This window comes from Ursus americanus, chromosome 2 (assembly GCF_024610735.1).
Source record: "Ursus americanus isolate L20-20 chromosome 2, mUrsAme1.1.p, whole genome shotgun sequence".
In the NCBI taxonomy this organism is placed as follows: domain Eukaryota; kingdom Metazoa; phylum Chordata; class Mammalia; order Carnivora; family Ursidae; genus Ursus; species Ursus americanus.
Genome location: NC_142128.1, coordinates 39176003 through 39196823, shown reverse-complemented (window position 1 = coordinate 39196823; position 20821 = coordinate 39176003). Strand labels below are relative to the sequence as shown.

General features: G+C 58.5%; 2 protein-coding genes and 1 pseudogene across 8 annotated transcripts in view; 2 read left to right on the top strand and 1 right to left on the bottom strand.

The window, feature by feature from the left end:
• The window catches only part of IFT140 (intraflagellar transport 140), a 78379-nt gene that overhangs the window by 13061 nt on the left and 44497 nt on the right, over positions 1-20821 (bottom strand). For all 7 annotated transcript variants that reach the window (XR_015720968.1, XM_045784665.2, XM_087853763.1 and 4 more), the window contains one exon: positions 363-540. Coding sequence is in view for 6 of the 7 variants with exons in the window: in XM_045784665.2 (XP_045640621.2) it covers positions 363-540 (178 nt within the window). In the remaining variant the exon portion in view is untranslated. The remainder of the gene's footprint in view (positions 1-362; positions 541-20821) is intronic.
• LOC123783825 (small nucleolar RNA SNORA72) lies at positions 2788-2907 on the top strand (annotated as a pseudogene).
• TMEM204 (transmembrane protein 204) lies at positions 4172-19513 on the top strand. Its single transcript, XM_045784782.2, has 3 exons — positions 4172-5065; positions 9291-9446; positions 18779-19513. The coding sequence occupies exons 1-3, from the start codon at positions 4786-4788 to the stop codon at positions 19021-19023; spliced, it is 681 nt and encodes a 226-aa protein (XP_045640738.1). The 5' UTR covers positions 4172-4785; the 3' UTR covers positions 19024-19513.

Sequence of the window (20821 nt, the reverse complement as noted above, 5' to 3'; positions counted from 1 at the left end):
GCATTCCGTTCCGCGGTGAGAAAGCAGGACGGACTTACGCGTCAGCTGGGAAGGCTGGGGGGCTGCCCTGCATGCTGGGGAGGAGACCCTGCCCGCCCCAGTGTCCTGTGGACCAGGAGCTGACTCGGGTGTCTGCCTGCCCCCCTCCTCGCAGAGTCTGCCCCCACCCCACCTGGCCCCCCAGGTGCTCAATGGGCCATGAGCTCATGCATGTGCAGGAGACAGGGAGGACCCGCGAGAGGAGAAGCCTCACTCTGCTTTTTGCCTCAAACTCCTTTGCAGGGGTTTCTGTTCCCTGCTACCGAGTGACCCAGATACCCAGACGCCATGGCCTGGCCACGCCAGGGTGGTGCCCGACTCACCAGCATGCCCAGCTGTATGGCCAGCATGGCCACCCTGGCCTCCGGCTCTGGCTCCCGCTCAGCCTCCCGCAGTGCTCGGGCTCCACGCGCATGGCCCATGTTCCCCAGGCACACCTTGGCGACGTCCAGCCGCTGGGTCTTCACACACATACGCGCCATGTTCTCCCAGACCGCCTCACTGTGCCAGGGGACGCGGCAGCTCCGTGAGCTTGCAGCCCTTGCGCCCCTGCCACCCTGAGATGCGTCCCAGACGGGCTCCACCGGCACAGCGACATGGCAAACCAGGGCCCCTACCCCTCCCTTGGCTGGAGGCCACCTGTGTCCGCTGCAGCTGGTGGGGACGGATCCTCTCAGACCTTCCACACACCCACTTTCCTCCCTGCTTTGACGGCCGTCTGCTTCAAACGTTCCTCTGCAGCGCACCTGCCTGCATCCTCTGCTGAGCCACGAAGGCACCGGAGCTGCCCTCCAGCAGGGGACCCACAGGGAGAAGGGCTGTACAGGCTTCACACCCCAGTGGACCTGGGGAAGGGGGTGGGGGGCCTCAACCCTGATGCCCCTGAGGACAGAGGAGACCAGTACATGATGCCCAGTGTGGGGTCTGCTGGTGGGTCCCTGACCTGGGCTGAATAGAAGTGGGGGTCCTGGGGATGATCCTGCACGTCCCCACGACTCTGTCCTTGTCCTCATGCTCATGGGCCCCTGCAGGGCTCCACGCAGCCCCAGTGGGGGAGGTTTGGAGACATGGGTCCATTCTCCCCATATTAGCCTTCTGGCAAGTTCTCTCCTGCCGACACGGACTGGGGGCTCCTGACCTCCTGAAGGTTGCCGACTCCTGTGAGTCTGGAAACCTCTGTCTCAGAGCAGCTGCCCCTTGGGAAACAATGCTCCAAAAACTGAGGAGTCCCAGTGACAGCAGGGTCCCGTGGTCACAGTCAGATCTCAGGAGTCCTCTTTCCACTCACAGAACTGATGGAAAGCCACCACCTCTCCTCCACCAGGCAGACGAGCAGGTGGGCCAGACGCAAGCCCTTCCCTGCTCCCTTTCCAAATGGGTCCTGTGTGGGAACCTTCTTTAAGATACTCCGCTCCCCAGGATTTCAGGGACCCATGTGGGGGTGTGGATGAAGCCTCGCGCCTCTTCTGCCTCCACACCCTCTCCCCACCCTCTGCTGAGTCCAGCAACGGGTGGCTGATACCTGCCTACAATTCAAGGGGAAAACCTGAGTGAGCAGAGAAACGGGCAGCCATCCCAGAGCCCTCCCCTGACTCGGTTTCCTTGTGCCTCCTTGGGCGAACACTGCTGGGCCTGCTGTGTGCATGAGTGGGGCGGGGTGCTAGAGGCGGGTTGCCCCCACCCTGCCCTCTGAGCCGAGCCACCAATGACCTCCAGCAAGTGGGGGGTGGGGGAAGCATGCGCTGAAGAGCAGCCACTGACCCCCCCCACCCCGCGTCCCGCTGGGAAGGCCCTCCCACCGGGCCCAGGCTCTGGCCTGTGAGCTCCACCACCAGCCTGGACGCAGGACCTGGAGCTCTGGGTTTGGAACAGCTGCCAGCCCACCACAGCTCCAGCGCTTCCTGTCGTCCCCGCCCGCCAACTCACATCTGCACCTCATCACCGTGAGAGGCACAGACGTCAGAGCCCACGGCTGCCGAGGGGCTGGCCTGAAGACGGCCCCCCTTCCTGGAAAGCCCTTTCTTGAGAGCTGCCAGAACCGGTCCCAGAGGCCCCTCTTCTCAGGCCTGCCACTCGGGCTTGCAGGGTTCATGGCCTCCTGGTCCATCATGCAGCCCGAGCTTCTCTGCTCCGAGACAAAGCTCCCGCCCACCCGGCCATCATGTGCAGCAATAGGGCAAGCACACAGGGCCCTCGGGAGGTTTGGGTGCCTGCGGCCCCCAGCTAAAATCTGAGGGTAGTGGATGGGGCAGGGCCTCCAGACATCACCTGGTCGGGGAGCTGGATAGAGCTGACCCAGTAGCCATCAAAGACCACCCAAGGATAAGTGATTTAAATAAATAAAGGGGAAAGCTGATCCCTCCAAGCGGAAGTGTTGGGACAGCCTCCTTATGGAGGTGACCCACTGCATTGTGTCCTTAGGGACTCTGAGTGGTCCTAGTCCTTCTGGGAGAAGGGGGCCATGTGCAGAGGGCTATGGGTGCCCCCTTGAGCCCCCAGGAGACTGGAGCAGAGACGGGACAGCAGGACACAGGCCAAGGAGAGACGGCAGTGGCAAGAAGTAAGCTGATGCATTTGCTACAAACTGCTGGAAAAAATGCTGAAATAGGCCAAATCCCTCAGGGAACAGAAGAGATGATTCTCCAAAGACCCCTGTCTTTCAGGGACATAGGCTTGGTGGTGCAGGGGCCACCCCTTGGCTGAAGCAGGTGCAGAGCCCCCTAAACCATGATCCAAAGTAACGGGAGCTGGGGAATAGTCTTGCTGTTCTGATTCTGTGATAATCAGGACAGGCTAAACACATGCTATGTTAAGACCATGCATGTGTCCCCAGACCTGGGTCTGCTTTGATCAGTGCTGGTGACAGACCAAGTCTGATTTATATGATGCATCTTTTTTTTTTTTTTTGGTAAGATTTTATGTATTTGAGAGAGAGAAACAGCAGGTGCATACACGCAAGAGGGGGAGGAGGAGAGGGGGAGGTTGGGTAAGAATCTCAAGCTGACTACACCTAGCACAGAACCCGACGCAGGACTCGATTCCATGACTCCCAGATCACAGCCTGAGCGGAAACCACGAGCTGGATGCTCAACCCACTGAGCCACCCAGGCGCCCCTGTGAAGCATCTTATGTGGGAAATGCCTGTGACTCTAGGTATCTGATCACCCTCGAGAAACGACAGCATGTCAAGTGTTAATAACTTTTGAAGATAATCATTGCTAATTTGATGATCACCAAATTGCCATTACATGAATCATAAAACCAACCCCCCACCCAAAAAAAGCCAAACAAAAAACCCCACAAAGTAAGGGAGGCCGAGGCTTCCTGGGCACAGGGCCTGTTCTGTGTCAGAGTCGCTGGAACTATCTGGGGCTCCAGAAGCAGGAGGCGAGTGGGGTGCAGGCAAGCCGGGGGACCAGGCCAGGCCCAGCATGCTGGGCTCACCTTGCAACCTCTGCGACCTGGGCAGGTGTGGGCTCCCCGCACCCCAGCCTCCTCCCCTGTGACAAGGGCGCCTGGCTACGAGCAGGCAGCTCTCGAAGGCCTATGCGGTTGCAGCTCAGGGCCCGAGGGGTCTGACCGCACAACGTCCAGGCCATGTGTGCTAGGAAAGCGGAGTGTGGGTGCCCTTCTCTTCACGCATAGCCGCTTCGGGGCCCCGGCTGGGCGTGGCGTCTCCCAATAGGCCGGCACAGCCTCTCCTGTGTGTCTGCATGGGCAGAAGGCTTTGAGCGCCCTCACTGGGACATGGAGTCAGCACAGACACAGCCCGGGCCACAAACCACATTCCCTCCGCCCTCGGGTCTCACGGGGGACCTGCACTGCGTGTCCAGAACCCCACCTTCTTGCACCTCCACAATGACACTCTGGCCTGGCAGTTCTGCGGGTGTGGGCCCCTGACCTGCCACATCTGTGTGGCAAGTGGGGGCCTCTCCACCATGCCCGGCCAAGACAGACGGGTCTGTTCTGGGCTGGCATCCCTGGCCTTCCCTTTTGGAGAGGAAGGTGGGGCGGGCAGGGGAGGAGGGTCCTGGAGCAGGACTTCAGAAGGCCTCCCTGCTTTCCTAGCAGGAAACACATCCTGTTAGTGTCTGACTGCTGTGGCCTGGCCCCGATTTGTTGCAGTTGGCTACGCCCTCCATCCAGCTCACAAAAAACAGCCTCAAAAACAACCATTTCCTCTCTGCCGAGGGGGGGCTGCACACGCACATGCACGTCCCTGCGGCAGGCTCTCTGCTTTCCAGGACCGGCTGTTTCGTGGCAGAGGCACAGTGCAGGGGCTCACGCAGTGAGAGGCTGAACCGCCCCCGGCACAGCTCCCCGTGGCCCTGCTCAGAGTCCGGCTGCTGGTTTTGCTCTGTGGCGCTGGTTCTAAGGAGCGAGGCGGGACAGACCCCCACGTTGCGCCCACCTCTCCGGTTTCTTGTGGAAAGAAGAGGCCCTGCTTCCCAGGAAGACGGCGCACGCACGACTCTGGACTCTTGCTGGTGCCCCAGCTTCCTCCCCAGGATGGGCCGAGGGGCTGGCTGCAGCTCAGGCCTGGCCCTGCTCCAGGTGCAGGAGGCAGGGTAAGGAGGGCCCGAGGTGAGCTCACCTGCACCTGTCACATGGGCCTTCCCGATGCCGCTGAGAATGAGCGGTGATGTCCTCTAGCAGCCCCTAGCTGGTCTCGGCTCTCCCTGGCCACAGCAGCAGACCGGAGCTGGGACTTTCTCCACGACAAGCGGACAGCACTGGCAGCCAGCGATGACTGTCCAGAAACTGGTGGCCACGGCAGTGCTGGTGGCCCTGGTCTCTCTTGTCCTCAACAACGTGGCAGCCTTCACCCCCAACTGGGTATACCAGACATTGGAGGACGGGCGCAAGCGGAGTGTGGGGCTGTGGAAGTCCTGCTGGCTGGCGGACAGGGCCCGGGGAGGGTCGAGCCCCGGGGCCCGGCCCGGGCAGGCGGACGCACAGGACTGTGAAGCTCTGGGCTGGGGCTCGGAGGTGGCAGGCTTCCAGGAGGCTCGAGGCACCGTCAAACGTAAGTCTACTTGTTTTTACACCTCCTTTAGGGCGGTCAGGGCCCGCTAGCTCTGAACGGCATGAGGTGGGCTTGGGGCGCATGTTTGGTGAGCCCTGAGCTCTGCGCCCACCCTCCCGGCGATGCCCACACCTGCCCCTGGCTCCTTTAGGACAGAATTCTTCCCATGCAGATATGGGGCTTTTCTCTGCCTCCATGCACAGGGAAAGGGCAGACACATTAACCAGATCAAAGAAGATCCGCTTTTCTTGGTGCAAATACACCTTGTTAGTGAGTAAAATAAACTAGAAGCTTAAAAACACGTGGCTGAGTTCTGACTTCATTCCACAGTTGTCAGGGTCATTGAGGCAGGACTTCTGGGAGGAAACCAGCCACGGGCAGAGCGGGGCTCAGGTCAGCGGTTCTCGAGAGCTGAGCCCCTTGCTGTCTTGTCTTGGCCCTGCCTGGTCACTGGTGGCTGGGTCTGTTTACTGCTCTGGAAGGTGGGAAGCAGACTTTGACCATGGGGTCAGGTTTGAGTGTGCAGGTGGGAAGGCTCACAGTGAGACACTTGTCACCTAACGTGTCATCTATGCAGTCACAGTGCTGACAGGCAGAGATCTCCCCGAGCTGAGTCTTTGAAGCTGTTGATGAGGGTCTAACTCACAGATGGGCAGGAGACAGAGCTCATCCTTTTGAGAACATGAGACTTTAGCAGGGGCTTTGCTAACTGCTCTCAGAGGGTGTCCACAAAGTCCTCAAGTAGCACAGGCAAGCTCTGTGCTCGGGGTGGGAATGTCCCCATCTGCCACGTGCTTTGAGCCCTGAACCACGAGGGAGCCGGGTGGGGGTGGCATCCAATTCCACAAAGAGATGGAGGCTGCAAGAGTCACGTGCTCAGCCAAGGTCCCTGGGGGGAGGCAACCCCAGTGTGTCCACTCAGAGCCCTTTGCCGCGCAGCCTGTGGGGGGGGGTCTTCTGTTGGGGAGGGGCTGTTAACCCCTCCCACTTCCCTGGCAAGCAGGGCTTTCAAACTTTCCCACAAACTCTCAAAACTCAGTGTAACTGCACTTGGGTCCCACGGGACTTGCTGGGTCCTGGGACTGTCCTGACGAGTCTTGCAAGCCAGCGACCCCGTGGCTCCAGTGTGAGCTCTGTGCTGCCCTGACCCACAGAGCACCCCCAGCCCGGGCCTCAAGGTCAAGCAGGTGCCCTCCCTGGGCATCCACGTCCTCTGTCTCCTTGCTGAGACCAGGAGGGTACACAGGGTTGGGATGTGCTCTGCCTCCAGACCCCCCCTTCCCACCAGGCCAGCCACGTGTCCTGGCCACCGGCCTATGGTCCCTCCCTGACAACTTGATAAGCTTCCCATATGACTTCTATGACATCCTCACCACTGGTAATGCATTTGTGGCAGCTAAGCCTTAACCTCTGGGCATCGGTATTTGCCCCAACCGAGGGAAACACCATGGAAGGTTCTCCTGAGGGAGACCGGATTGCTGACACACTTCTCACCTGGTCCGTGTGCGCGAGCGGCAAGGCGACAGGAGCAGCACGCAGGGTTAATCTGCATGCTGGCTGCCACACCTGCCGCCTCACATCAGACTAGCTCCCAGTCTCTGGCTCCCAGGGAAAACCCGAGCCCCTCTGCGCGACCACTCCGCTGGGTATAGGGATGGGGGAGGAGGGAGCGGGTGGCGCCTTGCCCAGATGCACGCTGGCTCAGCGCTGAACACCCCTCTACCCCGCACGCTCCACAGAGTCACCTCGATCTGAGACAGGCTGGTGTGTGGCTGCAGGCCTGACTCGATCCATCCCGAGCTCCCCGTCTCAGGCCTGAGAGTCGGGCCGTCCTAGAGACTCCACATGTCTCGGCAGGTGGGGGGGCGGGCAGCAGCCCGGGGATGGGGGACATGCTTGTCTGCTGTGCTCCTGGGGTCCTGGCAATGTCCTGCAGAGCCCAGAGTCCAAGCCACTCCGAGCTCACGGAGCACACATGATGAGGGAGCACCACCTGACATTCTGAACTCCATCGGGGGACTGTCGGATCCTGAGTGACATGCAGGGTCCTATCCTCCAGGACCAGGGGCATCTTTCTGCCCGCCACCAAACTGGTTAGCGTGCGGCTATCGTGATGGCAATCCCTGCTCTGGTGGCTTTCCTCGTTGCGAGGAGCAGTGGGCACTCGGCGGACGTGAGGTCCTCCTCTGGCTCCTGAGAACTCCCAACCCCAGTCTGGGTCAGACTTGCTCTTGGGGGGCTTCTCATTGTTCCAGATTCCAGACATTCTGTCAGGCACCCTAACCTCCTTTTCTAAAGCGATGTAAGGGGTGAGTAAACATGCAGTTAAATCTTGGGCACCCTGCCTGGAGGAGATCACTGCTCTCTGACCCCGGGGGGGCAAGGAGTCTCATCACCAAGGCAGACAAAGGGCACTGGGGCTGGGGTGCAACGGTGTGCATCCCACTATGCCTGGCCACAGCCCTTCGTGCCACGTTCTTGAGGGGTGCCACTGCCCAGGCTACGTGCATGGTGATGACAGCCTGTGAAATGCCCGCACACGGTGCACCCCCCCACCCCGTGGGTCCCCTCCAGGTGGCTGGCGGAGGGAGAGGGAGCGTGCCTCACGGGGCAGTCTTCTCACGCAGCTGGTGGGTCTGTGGGCCATCACTGCTTTATCCTTCTCCCTCCCACATCTTTGCATCCACGGGGCCAAAGGCTGATGGGGTGAGGATGCCACAGGGGGCCATGGGGGGCCAGGGTGTGTGGCTTGAGCTGTGCTCCGAGAGCACCAAGAAGGACAGAGAGCTGGGTGGAGGGAGCCAGAGGGCAGGCCACTCCCCTCCGTGCGAGTGTGCACTGCGGAGACTTCCCTCGCCTGGCCCGGGAGGCTGCGCTGGGGAACCTTGCACGTCTCTGGGCCGGCTGTGAACCCGAGTGCCCACTGTGCTTACTGCCCCTCATCTCTGAGGTCACACCCACCTCCCGGATCCGACCACCAGAGGGTAGAAGAACCTCAGTGTGTCACGTATTGGTAAAACTCACTGCAAAGAGTGCAGGGTGTGAAGACCCCAGAAAGAGCCCACGAAGAGCAGGCCCTCCACGGGGAGGCAGGCCAGCCAGTCTTCGACACACGGGGAGGACCTGCCTGGAGGTTGTCCTGACCTGCTGATCTGTCCTGACAGCAGGACCGGTTTGGTGTCCTGCACGCGTGGGTGGCCACTGGCTGGGCTGGCTGCACCTTGGATTCTGCCATGAAGACGGCATGGGCAGCCAGGAAGGTTCAGGCAAATTGGCCTGGAGCCTGGCTCTCAGCCCGAGTGGCCAGCTCAGGCCTGGGGAGGTGAGGAAATGTGGAGTGCTGGCACCTTTCCCTGCCAGGCCCCACTGCCACCCCAGCACCAGGAGCCCCGCGCCCGCCAGGCCCCGCCTCTGGCACCCCTGCGGTTACTGAATCAGGAGCGTCAGGGTTTCTATAGCAACAGCAACTCTGAAGAGCATAGTGTGAGCTCTTAGCCTGTGGGAGTGAAGCCCCCTGGGAAAGAGAGCAGTGTTGGGGAGAAAAGCCAGTGAGAGGGCATTACTGGCCACACTCACTGTCCACACAGCTCATCTACACTGCCAGCCAGGGCAAAAGCCGCCGGCCCAGCACGATGAAGAAGCTCAGTAGGTGGGGGCTGTCATCCTCCAGCGGCCCCTCTCTGCCCTCAGGGCCACTCTGACTTCCCAGCGGCCAGGCTTCTGCTGCTACAGCCCTGCCCGTGTCTGTGCTGGACTAGGGAAAGGCCTGGATCCACAAAGGGCAAGACCCCTCAGCCTCTGAAAGACAACGGGGAGGGGGAAGCTGCTCGACGCACAATGCGCAGGAGCAGCCAGACCTGGGGCGGGAAGAGGCCTAAGGCCTCGTTCGCTCCGGGCTCCTCAGGCGCTAATCAGGGGGTCCACCTGCCCACCTGCAGGCAGCAGTCACAGACACCGTGGCAGGTCACAGTCCTCTCTGCTCTCACGCAGAGGCATCGCGGGGGAGGGGACTGCAGGCTCCTGCAGGCTGGCGCTCTGCTGCCCAGCACGCGGGGACATTGTCTCTCCGTGGGCCTCTCGTGACAGCACTGCAGCGCCCCCACCCCCACCATGGGAGTAGACAACAGGGAGCCAGGGAGAGCAGGTCGGTGAGGCACCGGGTGCAGACAGAGGCAGGAGCTGGCCTGGAGCTGACCACCTGTCTTGTCCCCTGTCATTCTCACAGTGCAGTTTGACATGATGCGCGCCTGCAACCTGGTGGCCACGGCAGCACTCGCTGCGGGACAGCTCACTTTCGTCCTGGGGCTGACAGGCCTGCCCCTGATGTCGCCCGATTCACAGTGCTGGGAGGAGGCCATGGCTGCCGCGTTCCAGCTGGCGAGTGAGTACCCCTGGGCCTCGGGCCGGCAGGGCAGCCACACCCTCAGTCACGTGGGGCTGGCAGGCCCATTGCGGTCTTCTAATGTCACTGCGACCCCCATGGGTCACCCTCACATCTTTCGCCTCGGGCAGAAGCAAGACAGAACCACAGGTGGGGGTTGCTGAGGATGCAGCGAGCCCCCGGCTGCGTGTTTCTGTTTGCCCACAGGCTCCCGCCCTCTCCCACTGTAAGACAGGGTGCTCCGGGTGCTGGCACTCTAGGCTCACGTGCTTGCTTTCCAAAGTCTGCGGCATCTGCTGTTGTCTTTGCCCATCTGCAGCCGATGTGGCTGGAGGCCTGGGCTCAAGCCCCTCCCATGATGGAGCAGCAAGCCTGCCACGGGCAGGAGGAGAGCCCCCACCTCAGCCCGCGCCTTGGCCGCCTTCCCCACTAACACTGTGTGAACAGGGAGGTCAGGGTGAGCACGAGGCTCCAGCCAGGGTCATCTGCACGCCCCATGACCAATGCAGCTTCCTGGGACCCCGCCGAGGTCAGCAGCAGGCCCTTCCTCATAGCAGCACAAAGCACCGAGGACACGTTAGCACCTGAGCACACACGCCCTGTCCTGGCTCCCACACCCAACGGCCCGTGCCGCCACACGAGCAGTGGGGTGGGAGGCCACACCGGCCAGGCCCTGGGGGTGTCTGTAGGGTGAACCAAGAAAGGGCGTGGGCACATCCGTGGTCTTGCAAGGCTGAGAGTGGTGGTGGCAGCGGCGTAAACGAGAGACGGGATTGTTTCGGGAAGTTGGGCACAAGTGGCCACAGGAGACACAGAAGCTGTCCACATGACCCCAGGGAGCAGAGGGGCTTTGTTGCTGGCTTCCCCTCCCCCATGCCTCCTTCTTGCTGGCTCAGTTTTAATGACTGTGGACACCTGGGGACATTCAGGTTTTCTGCAGCCCACTGGGGAACGTATGAGCGGAGGTCCTATGCGGGGATGACGTGGGCCAGGGTGTGGGGATGTGATCCGCCAACCCACCTGCCTCTCCCACTGGTGGAGAATGGCAGCGTGTCCCAACACTCAAGGTACAGTTCCAGCAGACCCAGTAAAAGAAACGGCAGGAAGTCTGAAGTGAATCATTCCGGGAATAATGGCCCCTGGCCCTTATCTTTCTGGAGAATGAGGCTGACAGACTGGCAGGAATTCACATGGTGGAAAGTGACCCTGGTGGGAATCAGGAATTGGAAACAGGCCTTCCTGTGCCTTTTAATAGAAGGCGGGTGGTCCTGGGCCAGTCACTTCCCCATGGCCCAGTCACCCACGGGGCCCGGGAGTGCCGAGGGCCAACCAGGCAGTTTCCAGGAAAGAGTAGCTGTGGGGCTGAGGGGGCTGGACACGCGCCTTGGCTGTGTCACCTGCAATCCATGGGAACGGGGGCAAACTGCCAGACTACTGGCACCTCCATCCGTCCCCACCGGGCTGGTCTTGAGAGGGAAGGAGGTGGGTAAAAACATGAACATCCCAAAGGACAGTGACCATTCAGAACATCACTCCTCTGCCTTCTGCTGACCTTAGGGCCATAAGGCAGAAATGGGGTTGTCGGCTTCACTGAGGCTGCCCACTTCTGGCGCATGTCTTATCTGAAACTCCATCCCTCCCAGAAGGAAGTTGAAGATTAGGAACAGATATTCAGGCATCAAAGAAATGAAAGGAACAGCTCTTGATCCTGAAAATAACTCCTTGCAGCAGAACAAATGGACCACAGCATTTTTTATCTAGAACTATTGGGAGAGAGACTGGGTTTGGCGTCAAATCTTCCTTCCTAGGAACCCTCATTTCAGAACAAGAGAGTGTTGCTTCCAAATCAGCCGTTTTTGAGCCAACAGAGATGGGGAGCCCTGTGAAGGAAACGTGAGCTGTCTGGCAGCAGCCTCGGGTGTCCCGAGGCCAGTCCCGGCTGACTGCAGACGGGTGCAGCCCTTGCTCACAGTCCGTCAGACCGTCAGAGGCTCTGCACGCTGTTCCACAGGCTTCTCCCGAGGCTTCTCCCGGAGGCGTCCCACCATCACTCCCACAGGTCTGTTTTGCCCAGAAAGGAAATGCACTTGGCCCTGTTTAGACTTGTTTCATTGACAAACAGTACAGAATGCAGCCGTGTGTCTTTCTTCCACCACACTGCTAATTTTAGAGTTAGGTTTTTTCCTGTGCTCCGGTCTGCTTTAAACAGTCAGGGAGAGACTGAAGGGCGCCGGGATATCCTGTCCCAGGAGGGGAAATGCCTGCTGGTACCTGTTATGCAAGCGAACCTTCAGTCCCCAGTGCTGGGGCCAGAGGGTGGGCAGCGGGGAGAGAAGGTGCTGACGAATTCCCAGGGAGGCCGGACAAGCTGGAACCAGCAAGGACGGCAACCCCCCGCCCGCTCGCCGCTCTTCCTGTCTGGGCACCGGGCCTTGCTCCTCACACCTGCTCCTCCAAAGGCCCTGTCGCAGGGACGTGCGGGGCCCCGAAGCTGTGTCCTCCGACAGGTCACCGCCAGCCACTCCACCTGCCGCATTCTGCCATGCTCGAGCAGTCACACCCTGGAGTTCCCAGCTTCCTTGCACAATCTTCCAAGCGTAATTTTAATTTACCTTAAAGTCAAAAAAATTACTTTGTCCCTTATTGCACCCCAAGATGAACATCCCTGTGCAACAGCCCATTTTCCCTATGACGACGGCTCCTGTCGGGACTGCGGTGGCTGGCAGAGGAGCCAGGAGGATCTGTAAGGAGGACCTGCCCACGCGGCGGCCGATGGGCTAACGCCCCCCGCCCCCGGCCGCATGCGAGCAGCCCCCTCCCACAGCCACGCGCCCGTACGGTCATCTGCACACAGACCCGTCCCCCGTCCTTTATTTTCTTGCTTTGGCCGACTTCTGCTCGTCCGAGTCTGGTCTCACTGCCGTGTGAACCAAGGCACACGGTCATCCTGGCCTGATTACTGCCGGCGCCCTGGGACCCTGCGTCACACACCCGAGCGACGCCTGGAGCAGGGCAGGCCAACGAGGGCAGATTTGGCAGGCAGCGTGCCCGGCGGGCACCTCAGCGTGAGGCTCCTCTGCTCTGGAGGGGTCCTGAGCGCGCGTGGGGCTGTCCCTGGGGCGTCTAGGTGCCACGTCAGGTTCAGAGGCCCTGGATGAGCCACCTCATCCCTACGCTCCTGTAAGTGCCGGCTCTGTCACGCCTACGGCTGTGACTACCCTGACGTCCCACCGTGGGCCTGCTGGGGACGCCGCACCACAGCGTCAGCACTGCTCTGTGCTCAGAGTCCATGCCAGAGCCCCACCAGCAGGCCTGTGGACCACCCCGGCAAGTGGCTCCCTCCTGTGGCTCTTCAGGTGCTCACGGCCCCTGGGCCCCGGCTGTCGGCTGCGCAGGACCGACTAACCAAATTGGGTCCCAGGCGAGCATTTTTAGGTGGGACAATGTCATGGTTGTTCCGGGCTCCACTGCGGGCCCACCGCCATCTTGCAGAACTTCAGTCCAGGCTCCTTGTCAATCGTCTGAGTGACCCTGCAGCTAGAGCGTGATCGCCACCACAAACGTTTGGTTTGGTTTAAGTACAAGGCTACAGCCGACTGGTGGAGGCCTCGGCCCTGTGTTGTGCTCTGCGTGCCTTTGAGGTGGCCCCGGGCTCTCCTTGGGAACCCTCTCCAATGACTCCTCACCTCCTCTGGGGGGGTGAGCAACAGGCCTGAGCTCACGCCACGCTCCCAAGCGAGTGAACTCACAGGTGTGAGGTTTTGGCCCTCGCCCCTTGATCGCTGTCACTTGGCACCGCAGAGTGCTGTCCCCCACACACGTCCTGCAGCTGCTGGATGCCAACTCTCACAGGCCGGCTCCCAGCCCGGCCCTCCTCCTAACACGAAGCCTCCCATGCTCCAGAGGGATGACCGTGGGAGCAGAATCATCGCACAAGCTCCTGGGCTCCGCGACTCTGGCTTCTGGAAATCAGACCATTTTTTCTCAAGGTAGCAAAACTTACAACACCCTGAGTACTCTGTGCCCCTGAGACTGCTCACGTCGTCAGACCTCGCGGGGCAGTCGGGTTGGTAAGTGGCAGCCGTCCCAGTATCTCATGAGCCAGTGGGGATTCTGCGGTTTCCGCACGGTCAGAGATCTTCTCATAGGAACATACAACTTTGTTTTTCACAATAAGGCGGTGCTCAGCTTGGTCTGGACAGTGTGCTTTGGCACCTGCTTCCCCAGCGCCGGCCTGCACCCCAGCCACACCCCGCGTTTTCCCTTCACTTCCACGTCCTCTGTGCTGCTCAGAGCAACAGCATGTCATTTGGGAGCTTCAGCTCCGTGGAAACATGACCAGATCCACTGTATGTTTAGCTTTTCCTTTCCCAGAATCCCTCCCTCTGAGGAGGAACACGCTGATCCCATCACTTTGCTGCTCACAGATGCTGGGACATCCCAACCATGGTCGTGCCCTGACATGGGCCACGAGCTAGTCTGCTCTGTGAAGATTCTCTCCAGAAGCTGTCATCACGCCTGAGCCACAGGCGCAATGCGAGGCAGGTGTGCTGTGCGGAGGTTCAGGGTTCAGCCCCATGGTCTCTCCTTGTACCACCTGTGCGTGCTTGACCGCCACTCCCACAGGAAGGCCCTGTGACAGGCACTGAAGCCCTCGGAAGCAGGCAGGAAGGAAGCGAGAGGAAAGGGACGCTCTGCAGGCTGAGCTGTGATTCACAGCGCCCGCGTGGCCAGCTCACAGGAAGGGGCTGTTTGCTTTGGAAACAGAAATTCATGAGGATGGAATTGACTCCACATGCAGAATTCAGGGTGTTTGCTCAAAGTCTCCCCTTGCATGTTTCTGGACAAACATGAACATCACTGGGAAGTTTGGGGAGAAAAGTCTTTGGGACAATTCTGAGGGGGCCTCCACACCAGGACGTGCCAGAGACAGGGAAGTCCGAGGTTGAAGGCCAGGCTGGCCCGGGTCTACTCCCCACACCCCTCCTTTCTCCCCAGTAGGAGAATTTCATGAAGCAAACGCAAGTTGGATTTCAGAAGAATGTCTACATAATGGCAGTTATCTAGCACCACGGCGGAGGCTGGAGGTGGCCAGCAAGGCCATGTGTCCATCCATGTCCCTGCGGCTTTTCACAGCTGACATGTGGCACACATGGGAGATCCTCATGCACTGCGTGTCTGTGCAGCTTGTGTCACCCCCCGGGGCCCAGGTGGGACCCACCTGTCCCTGTGTTGCCCCGACATCACACCCACCCGCGCAGCTTGGGCTCCTCTCGCCGTTCAATGCCTGTGCCACTGTTCTAGTAGGTTCCTTGTATCTTCCTGGTTAGGAGAGGCTTTTTCTAAATTCATTTTTTTAATGTTGGGGAATCAAGCCCTTTCTCTGACTGTATGTGTTCTAAGTTGCACTGAAACAAAGCAAAAGCCAACACTGGTCTTCACACAGAGGAAGTCACGTAAATGTGAATTCTTTAAACCTTTTTTCACATAAGGATTCAGAACTAGACTCTCTTTTGCACTTCTAGAAAAAAGAGCCAAGTGAGGTGCAGCCTCTGAAATGGGCCAGAGAAGTGAGACGCACCCCAGACGGTGCTGGAAACCTGCCCGGGGCCGCTGACGGCCGGGCGGCCAGTAGTGCTCCAGATGGGCAGACGCTCTCCAACTCTGTCTGTCGGGCTCCGCGCAGATACTGAGCCATCACCTCGCGGGATGTGGGTAGCTATGCTCAGCTCGTGTGTGCACCTGTGAATTCATAGTCTTATCCATCCACCCATCCCTTTCATCTGGAGTACGAAAAATCCTTCTCTCAGCAGGGAAGCAGCTCCACGCTCTGAGTTTGTGCACGTTGTAGGCAACAGAGCCAAACATAAGGGAGGAGGTAATAAACAGACTAAGACAGCAGCAAAATACTACTACCCTATGTTCAAAAATACACCAGTACACGACACTGACCTTAAGAAAATAAGTAACAAGACAGTTAAGGGACCTGGTGGTGCTGGCCAATATAGACTCAGGACAGAGCCTACATCTTGCCCTGTGGCCAGGCCCCTGTGTAGGCTCCTGAGGGGCCCTTGCCACTCAGGGCTGGGATGCTGGGAGGCCCCCCGTGGGGTTCCGGAAGCCGGCAGCTAGTCTGCCCACATGCTTTGTCGACTGGTGCCATGAGTCAATATTTTCACTGCCGGGAGTTCAGAGTGTCCATACAACGGGGTCTCTTGGTGTCAGAGGCCCAGCCAACACCACTCTCTGGCAGGGTCTACGTGGGCCTGTCCCCACTACGCCGCTGGTACGGTGCTCCCTGGCCTAGGAAAAAATTTCATCTTCACCACTCTAAGAAGAAAGCCAGCTCCCCCAGGATGAGTCAAGCATGCCTCCACTGAGCCCACACTACGAGCCCTCCTCGTAGTGCGAGCAGCTCTGCTGAGCACACGCACATGGAAACTAGCGAATAGCGTGGGAACCAGCACATCCCGCTGCAGCGGCAATCATGGCGAACGGGCCCTGTCCCCCGGTGGGCTCGGTCACTATAAAGCTGTTCATCACATCTCCTTCCCCAGAGGCCCACAGTGCATTCAATTTCGCACCATGGGATCTATCTGGGTTTGTCTCAGACAATTCATTAGGTGATTCCTGGATGACCCTTTGGGAGGCTGAGCTGGAGTGGGGGTGGGGGGCACCCTCCAGCCATGGGGACGCCAGCAGGGGAGGGGCTGAGCCCGAGCTAGGGCAGGCCGAGTTGTGACTGGACCTCCAGGCTGAGTGCTGCTGGCAGCCCTCCTCCCCAGGGCTGGTCAAGCACAGGGACAGCAGTACCAGCAAAGGCCCGGAGAGGATGGAACTTGGCATCTTGGAAGAGTGGAAAGGTGCCGGTGTGGCCATACCGTACCGGAGACGGAGAGGGGAAGCCATGTGTCGGGGGCAGAGATCTGAGGCCAGCGAAGGCACACAGCCCACAGTGCCCTGCACCTGAACAACACAGGGGCCTTCTCCTTTCTGGCTCTGGCTCCTTCCAGCGCTGGGCCAGCTCTGCACCAGTCTTCGTGGAAACGTCTCATCTCATGACGGACTTCACAGTACCCTGTCTTTACTCACCAGTGTGGTCAGTCAACCCCAGTTAGCCATGGGGCTGGGGAAAGGTTGTTCACCCCTGCAGTCTGCCCCCGCACCTCGCCCCCCACAACAAATGATGTTGCAGAACTGGGGCTCAGGCCGCATATCGGATTTTAAAATATCACCGTAACCAGTGCAACCCCAATTGATGCTTGGCAAAGGGCTAATACAGACTTTGACCACAGGAGCCGTCGGGGTGAGTTCCTTCCCACTGCACTGCCCTCTCTGCTCGGCCTGGCTCCCTGCCCGAAGGCTCCCACCAGCCTTGCAGCGAACACCTGTCCCCCAGCCAGTGCCTCCTCACTGTGACCTCAGGTAGAGGCCAGAGTGCTAGCTGGCGCTCATGCGCGCTCCCCTGGCAGGCAAAAAATGCCCAAAGACACAGAAATATGAGGTGGCACACGACGTACTTTCATTTTCATGGCACAAAATGGATTATCACTCCTTTCCCCATGAATGCAAACCTTGATGCCACAGAACCGTGAGCAAGGGACAAGCTCTTCACTGGGAGAGAAATGCCAGAAGTTTCTTTTTGTCAGTGTGCATGACAAAGAGACTTAGTTATTTTTAACAGAAAGGAAGCATCCAGAAGCTTTCTGTGTATAAAAAGCTCCACAAAGTACTGCAGAGAATTACCACGGAGATTAGTCACCACCACTGCTGTTGAGCACATGACCGAGGTGGATACATGTTAAATTCATACTTTGTGGAAGGGACAGTGACAATGAGACTGAACCGATTGTGCCTGTGAAAGCCCAGCCCTCCCTCCACCCCTCACCCCTCACTAATTTGTAACAGCTTCCAGAACCATGAGCTGGCACCACTGTGGCTCAGCTCCGGGGCCACAGGGGTCGTGCATGATCTGGTTTCCTGAGGAAAGCAGGGGAGGCTGTGGGGAACGGAGGGACCAGCATGAACGGAGGACGGATGTCACGGCACAGGGCAGGGGGAAGTACTGCAGTGGGAGGCTAGCCTGGCCAGAGCCCAGGGACAAGTCCAGGAGGGGCTGGAGGGTTCCATCTGGACCACTGCGAGAGACTCTGTCCTCGCCAGGTACTTTGGGTTCCAAGAAACAGTTCCCCCAGGTTACCACCACAGAGGGTGGGGTGCTGCCTTGGCTGCCCTGGCCTCTGCTTCTGCCCAGCCCCCTCACCCTCACCAGCCACAGCTCCCGCTCAGCACTGCACCTCCTTCCTGCCTCGTGTGTCTCATCCGGCCCCTCCTGGCTGAGGGGTTGGAGGCCTGCGCTGGACCAGCCTCCTAGGCAGCAGGACAGCGGGGCCTCTCCGTCTCTGTCGGGGCTCCCAGCCCTGAACTCTAGCAAACGTCAGTGCCCCATTATCCTAGCTGACAGGTTCCTATTGCAATAACTAATAAACTGTGAAAGGAAGTGACACCGTGGTGCTAAGTGCTAACAACGTGAGGAAGCCAGGTTCCCTGAGGTCCACGCAGGACTCTGTCCACAGTCAGAAGAGAAGGCTGTAGAGGGGAAGTAACCAGGAGGAGGGGATGTGGGGGTGCAAGGGAAACCACAGGACCAGGTGCAGGGTGTGGAGGCGAGGGGAGGCAACAGCAGGAGAACTGGATGTGTGTGCAGCCCTGCGTGCCCCCCCCACCCCCGCCCAGAGCACGTGGGCGCTGGGCACTCCGGAGGTTTGAAAGAAAATCTCTATCTCCTCTAGAAGCGAACAGTAATAACAAGAAAACTGCTCAGAACAGGACTGAGTTAGATACCAATCTGAGTTGTTTCTAGGTAAGATCTAGACAATTTGTGTCTACTTTCATTTCAATGAATTAAGTGCTTCTATGAGCCCGCGAGGAGCTCACGCAGAACTGCTGCTGGATTGGTCTGGGTGTGAGGGACAGGGAGCAGCAGTGTCACCTCCATGGGGAGGGTGGCTAAAAAAATGGCCCAGCCCTGGCGGACCAAAGGAAGAGAGCGCTGGGACCGGGCTGTGTCCTTGTGGAGCCCCCCCAGGAACTATTCCGTGCCAGGATTAAGTAGACGCACACCAACCCTCCACAGCCATGCAAAGGTCACAAACGCACACAGAGGCCCAGCGCAGCTCAACACTGACGTGCGGCACGTGAGTTGGGCTACTGCCTGCTGGGGCGGCGAGGCAGGGAAGAAACGGGAACTGCACTTCTGCAGCCTACAGCCCGTGTCCAGTCTTCTTCCTCGCTCCAGCAAGGCTTTCTCAACACTTCTCTCTCGTCCGCAGGTTTCGTCCTGGTCATTGGGCTGGTGACATTCTACAGAATCGGCCCATATACCAACCTGTCCTGGTCTTGCTACCTGAACATTGGCGCCTGCCTTCTGGCCACCCTGGCAGCGGCCATGCTCATCTGGAACATTCTTCACAGGAGAGAGGACTGCATCGGGCCCCGGGTGATTGTCATCAGCCGCTCCCTGACTGCGCGGTTTCGCCGTGGGCTGGACAACGAGTATGTGGAGTCACCGTGCTGAGCCTGCCTGGGACTTTATCACTATTGCTAAACAGTACAGAAACGGAAGGGCTGTCTGTGCGGGCGATTCGTATGGTTTCCTATATACACACGCACGATACACAGCTATGTTTACTCCGTCATATATGATATATTCTGCGGTTGTATTTTGCCTGCGCCACCCTCCTGATGTACCCACGATCCGGCTTCATTTTCACGCACATTCCAAGGAGGAGACCAGCACCTGAGGTGCGCGGCCAGCGGCGGCCAGCTCGCTCTACGCCTTGGCCTAGGATTAATTTATTCTGTACCTGCCGAGTGGTGGGTCCTTGGTCATACTCACTTTGGTAAAGCAGAATACCCAGGAAGATTTTCTGGAACTGTGTGTGGTCTTCCTCGAGTGACTCAGAATTTACAACCAGATGGTTACGGCTTTATGACAGGATTGTGTTCGTAATGTCTGTTTTGCTCCTGATTAATTTTCTAAGTTAAAATAAAATGCAAACTTCTCACCACTGTGTCAAATGTGTGTTTTATCCATCATACTGCAACATGGGTGAAAAGAAGTTGGTCTATTTTTCCGTCATTTTTGTGGGTTGGCAGGAAGAGAAGGCTTGAAACATTTTTCAGGACCTGGTGGGAACACAGCTGTGGGCCCTCACGTTTCCATTCGACTGTCTCTGATGCCCACGTTCCTACAGACTGGACTCTGGCCCTGAGATGGCAGATCAACCAGCAGAGTAAGAGCGGAAAACGTCTATTTGTTTAAAGAAAATTCAGAGAGATTGCTTTATGTTTTCCCCTATAAAAATTTCCAGCCTAGCTTCAGCCAGATGCTGGGTAGTCTACCGATGGCCTTCACGATGCCACACTGATTCCAAACAACCCTGGTCTTAAATTTGGAAGAGGTGAATCAGCTCTAAGACCGCAGGCACAACAGAAAGCATCAACGAGCTTTCAAAACCGGTGCCACCCCCGCAAACCCTCGACTGCCTGACCACATCTGTAAGGACAGTCTGCCACCTGCACCCGCCTGGATGCTTCCTGATGCGGCACGGCTTGACCCCACTCCACCTGGCGGCAGTGATTCCCAGAAAACTGACACGGGGGCCCGGCCGGTGGGTACCATGCAAAGCCAGGGTCCAACCCCAGGCCCGCTGGTTGCATCCCCCATATGAGACTGCCTCCTGCTAACAAATGTTCAGCCTTGCTGCTTTCGACCTTCCAGAGTGTGGTGATCAGTGTGGAGTTTGTCTCCAGCAAGAACAAACAGTGGACTGGGGCTGGTGCTTTAAAAAACATAAAGCAACTGAGAATGACCGAGAAGCATCTATGGCCTGACTATTTACAACAAACTTATCACACACCGTAGAAGTACCCAGATTACGCCTGACACCAGCACACGTGTGGGAGCATTCAAGTCTGACCTTCCTCCCTCTGAGCCTCTGTCCACAAAGGACTCCCCACTGACCCCAAATCACATGCTAAAAAGAATAGGCTTTTTAAAAAAACAGTGAAATATTTAAGATAATACGACTTCACAGTATTATATACACGACTTTGTAAGGGTCCATGGAAGTACTCAAGTTGACCCTGTGGGTGATCACGGTCTGTGACTGTGTTTATATTCAATGGAAAGTGACCAGAGGAAGGCTGGACTGTGCCATCCAGACGCCGGTTCACCTCCCAAACCAAGAGCCCTCTTGTCCACAGCCACAGCCAGTGTGCAAAAGGCTCCTCCATCAAAAACAAAGTTTGGCCTCACTGTTTAAGAAATAAGACAAGGGACAAGGGCTCGTGTGCTATTTTGAAAGGTGCTT

Excerpts from the sequence above, each read along its gene's own strand:
- TMEM204 (XM_045784782.2), top strand. The coding sequence starts at position 4,786 with ATGACTGTCCAGAAACTGGTGGCCACGGCAGTGCTGGTGGCCCTGGTC. Across the intron at positions 5,066-9,290 it reads GGCTCGAGGCACCGTCAAAC|TGCAGTTTGACATGATGCGC; the intron begins GTAAGTCTACTT and ends TCATTCTCACAG. Across the intron at positions 9,447-18,778 it reads TGCCGCGTTCCAGCTGGCGA|GTTTCGTCCTGGTCATTGGG; the intron begins GTGAGTACCCCT and ends TCTCGTCCGCAG.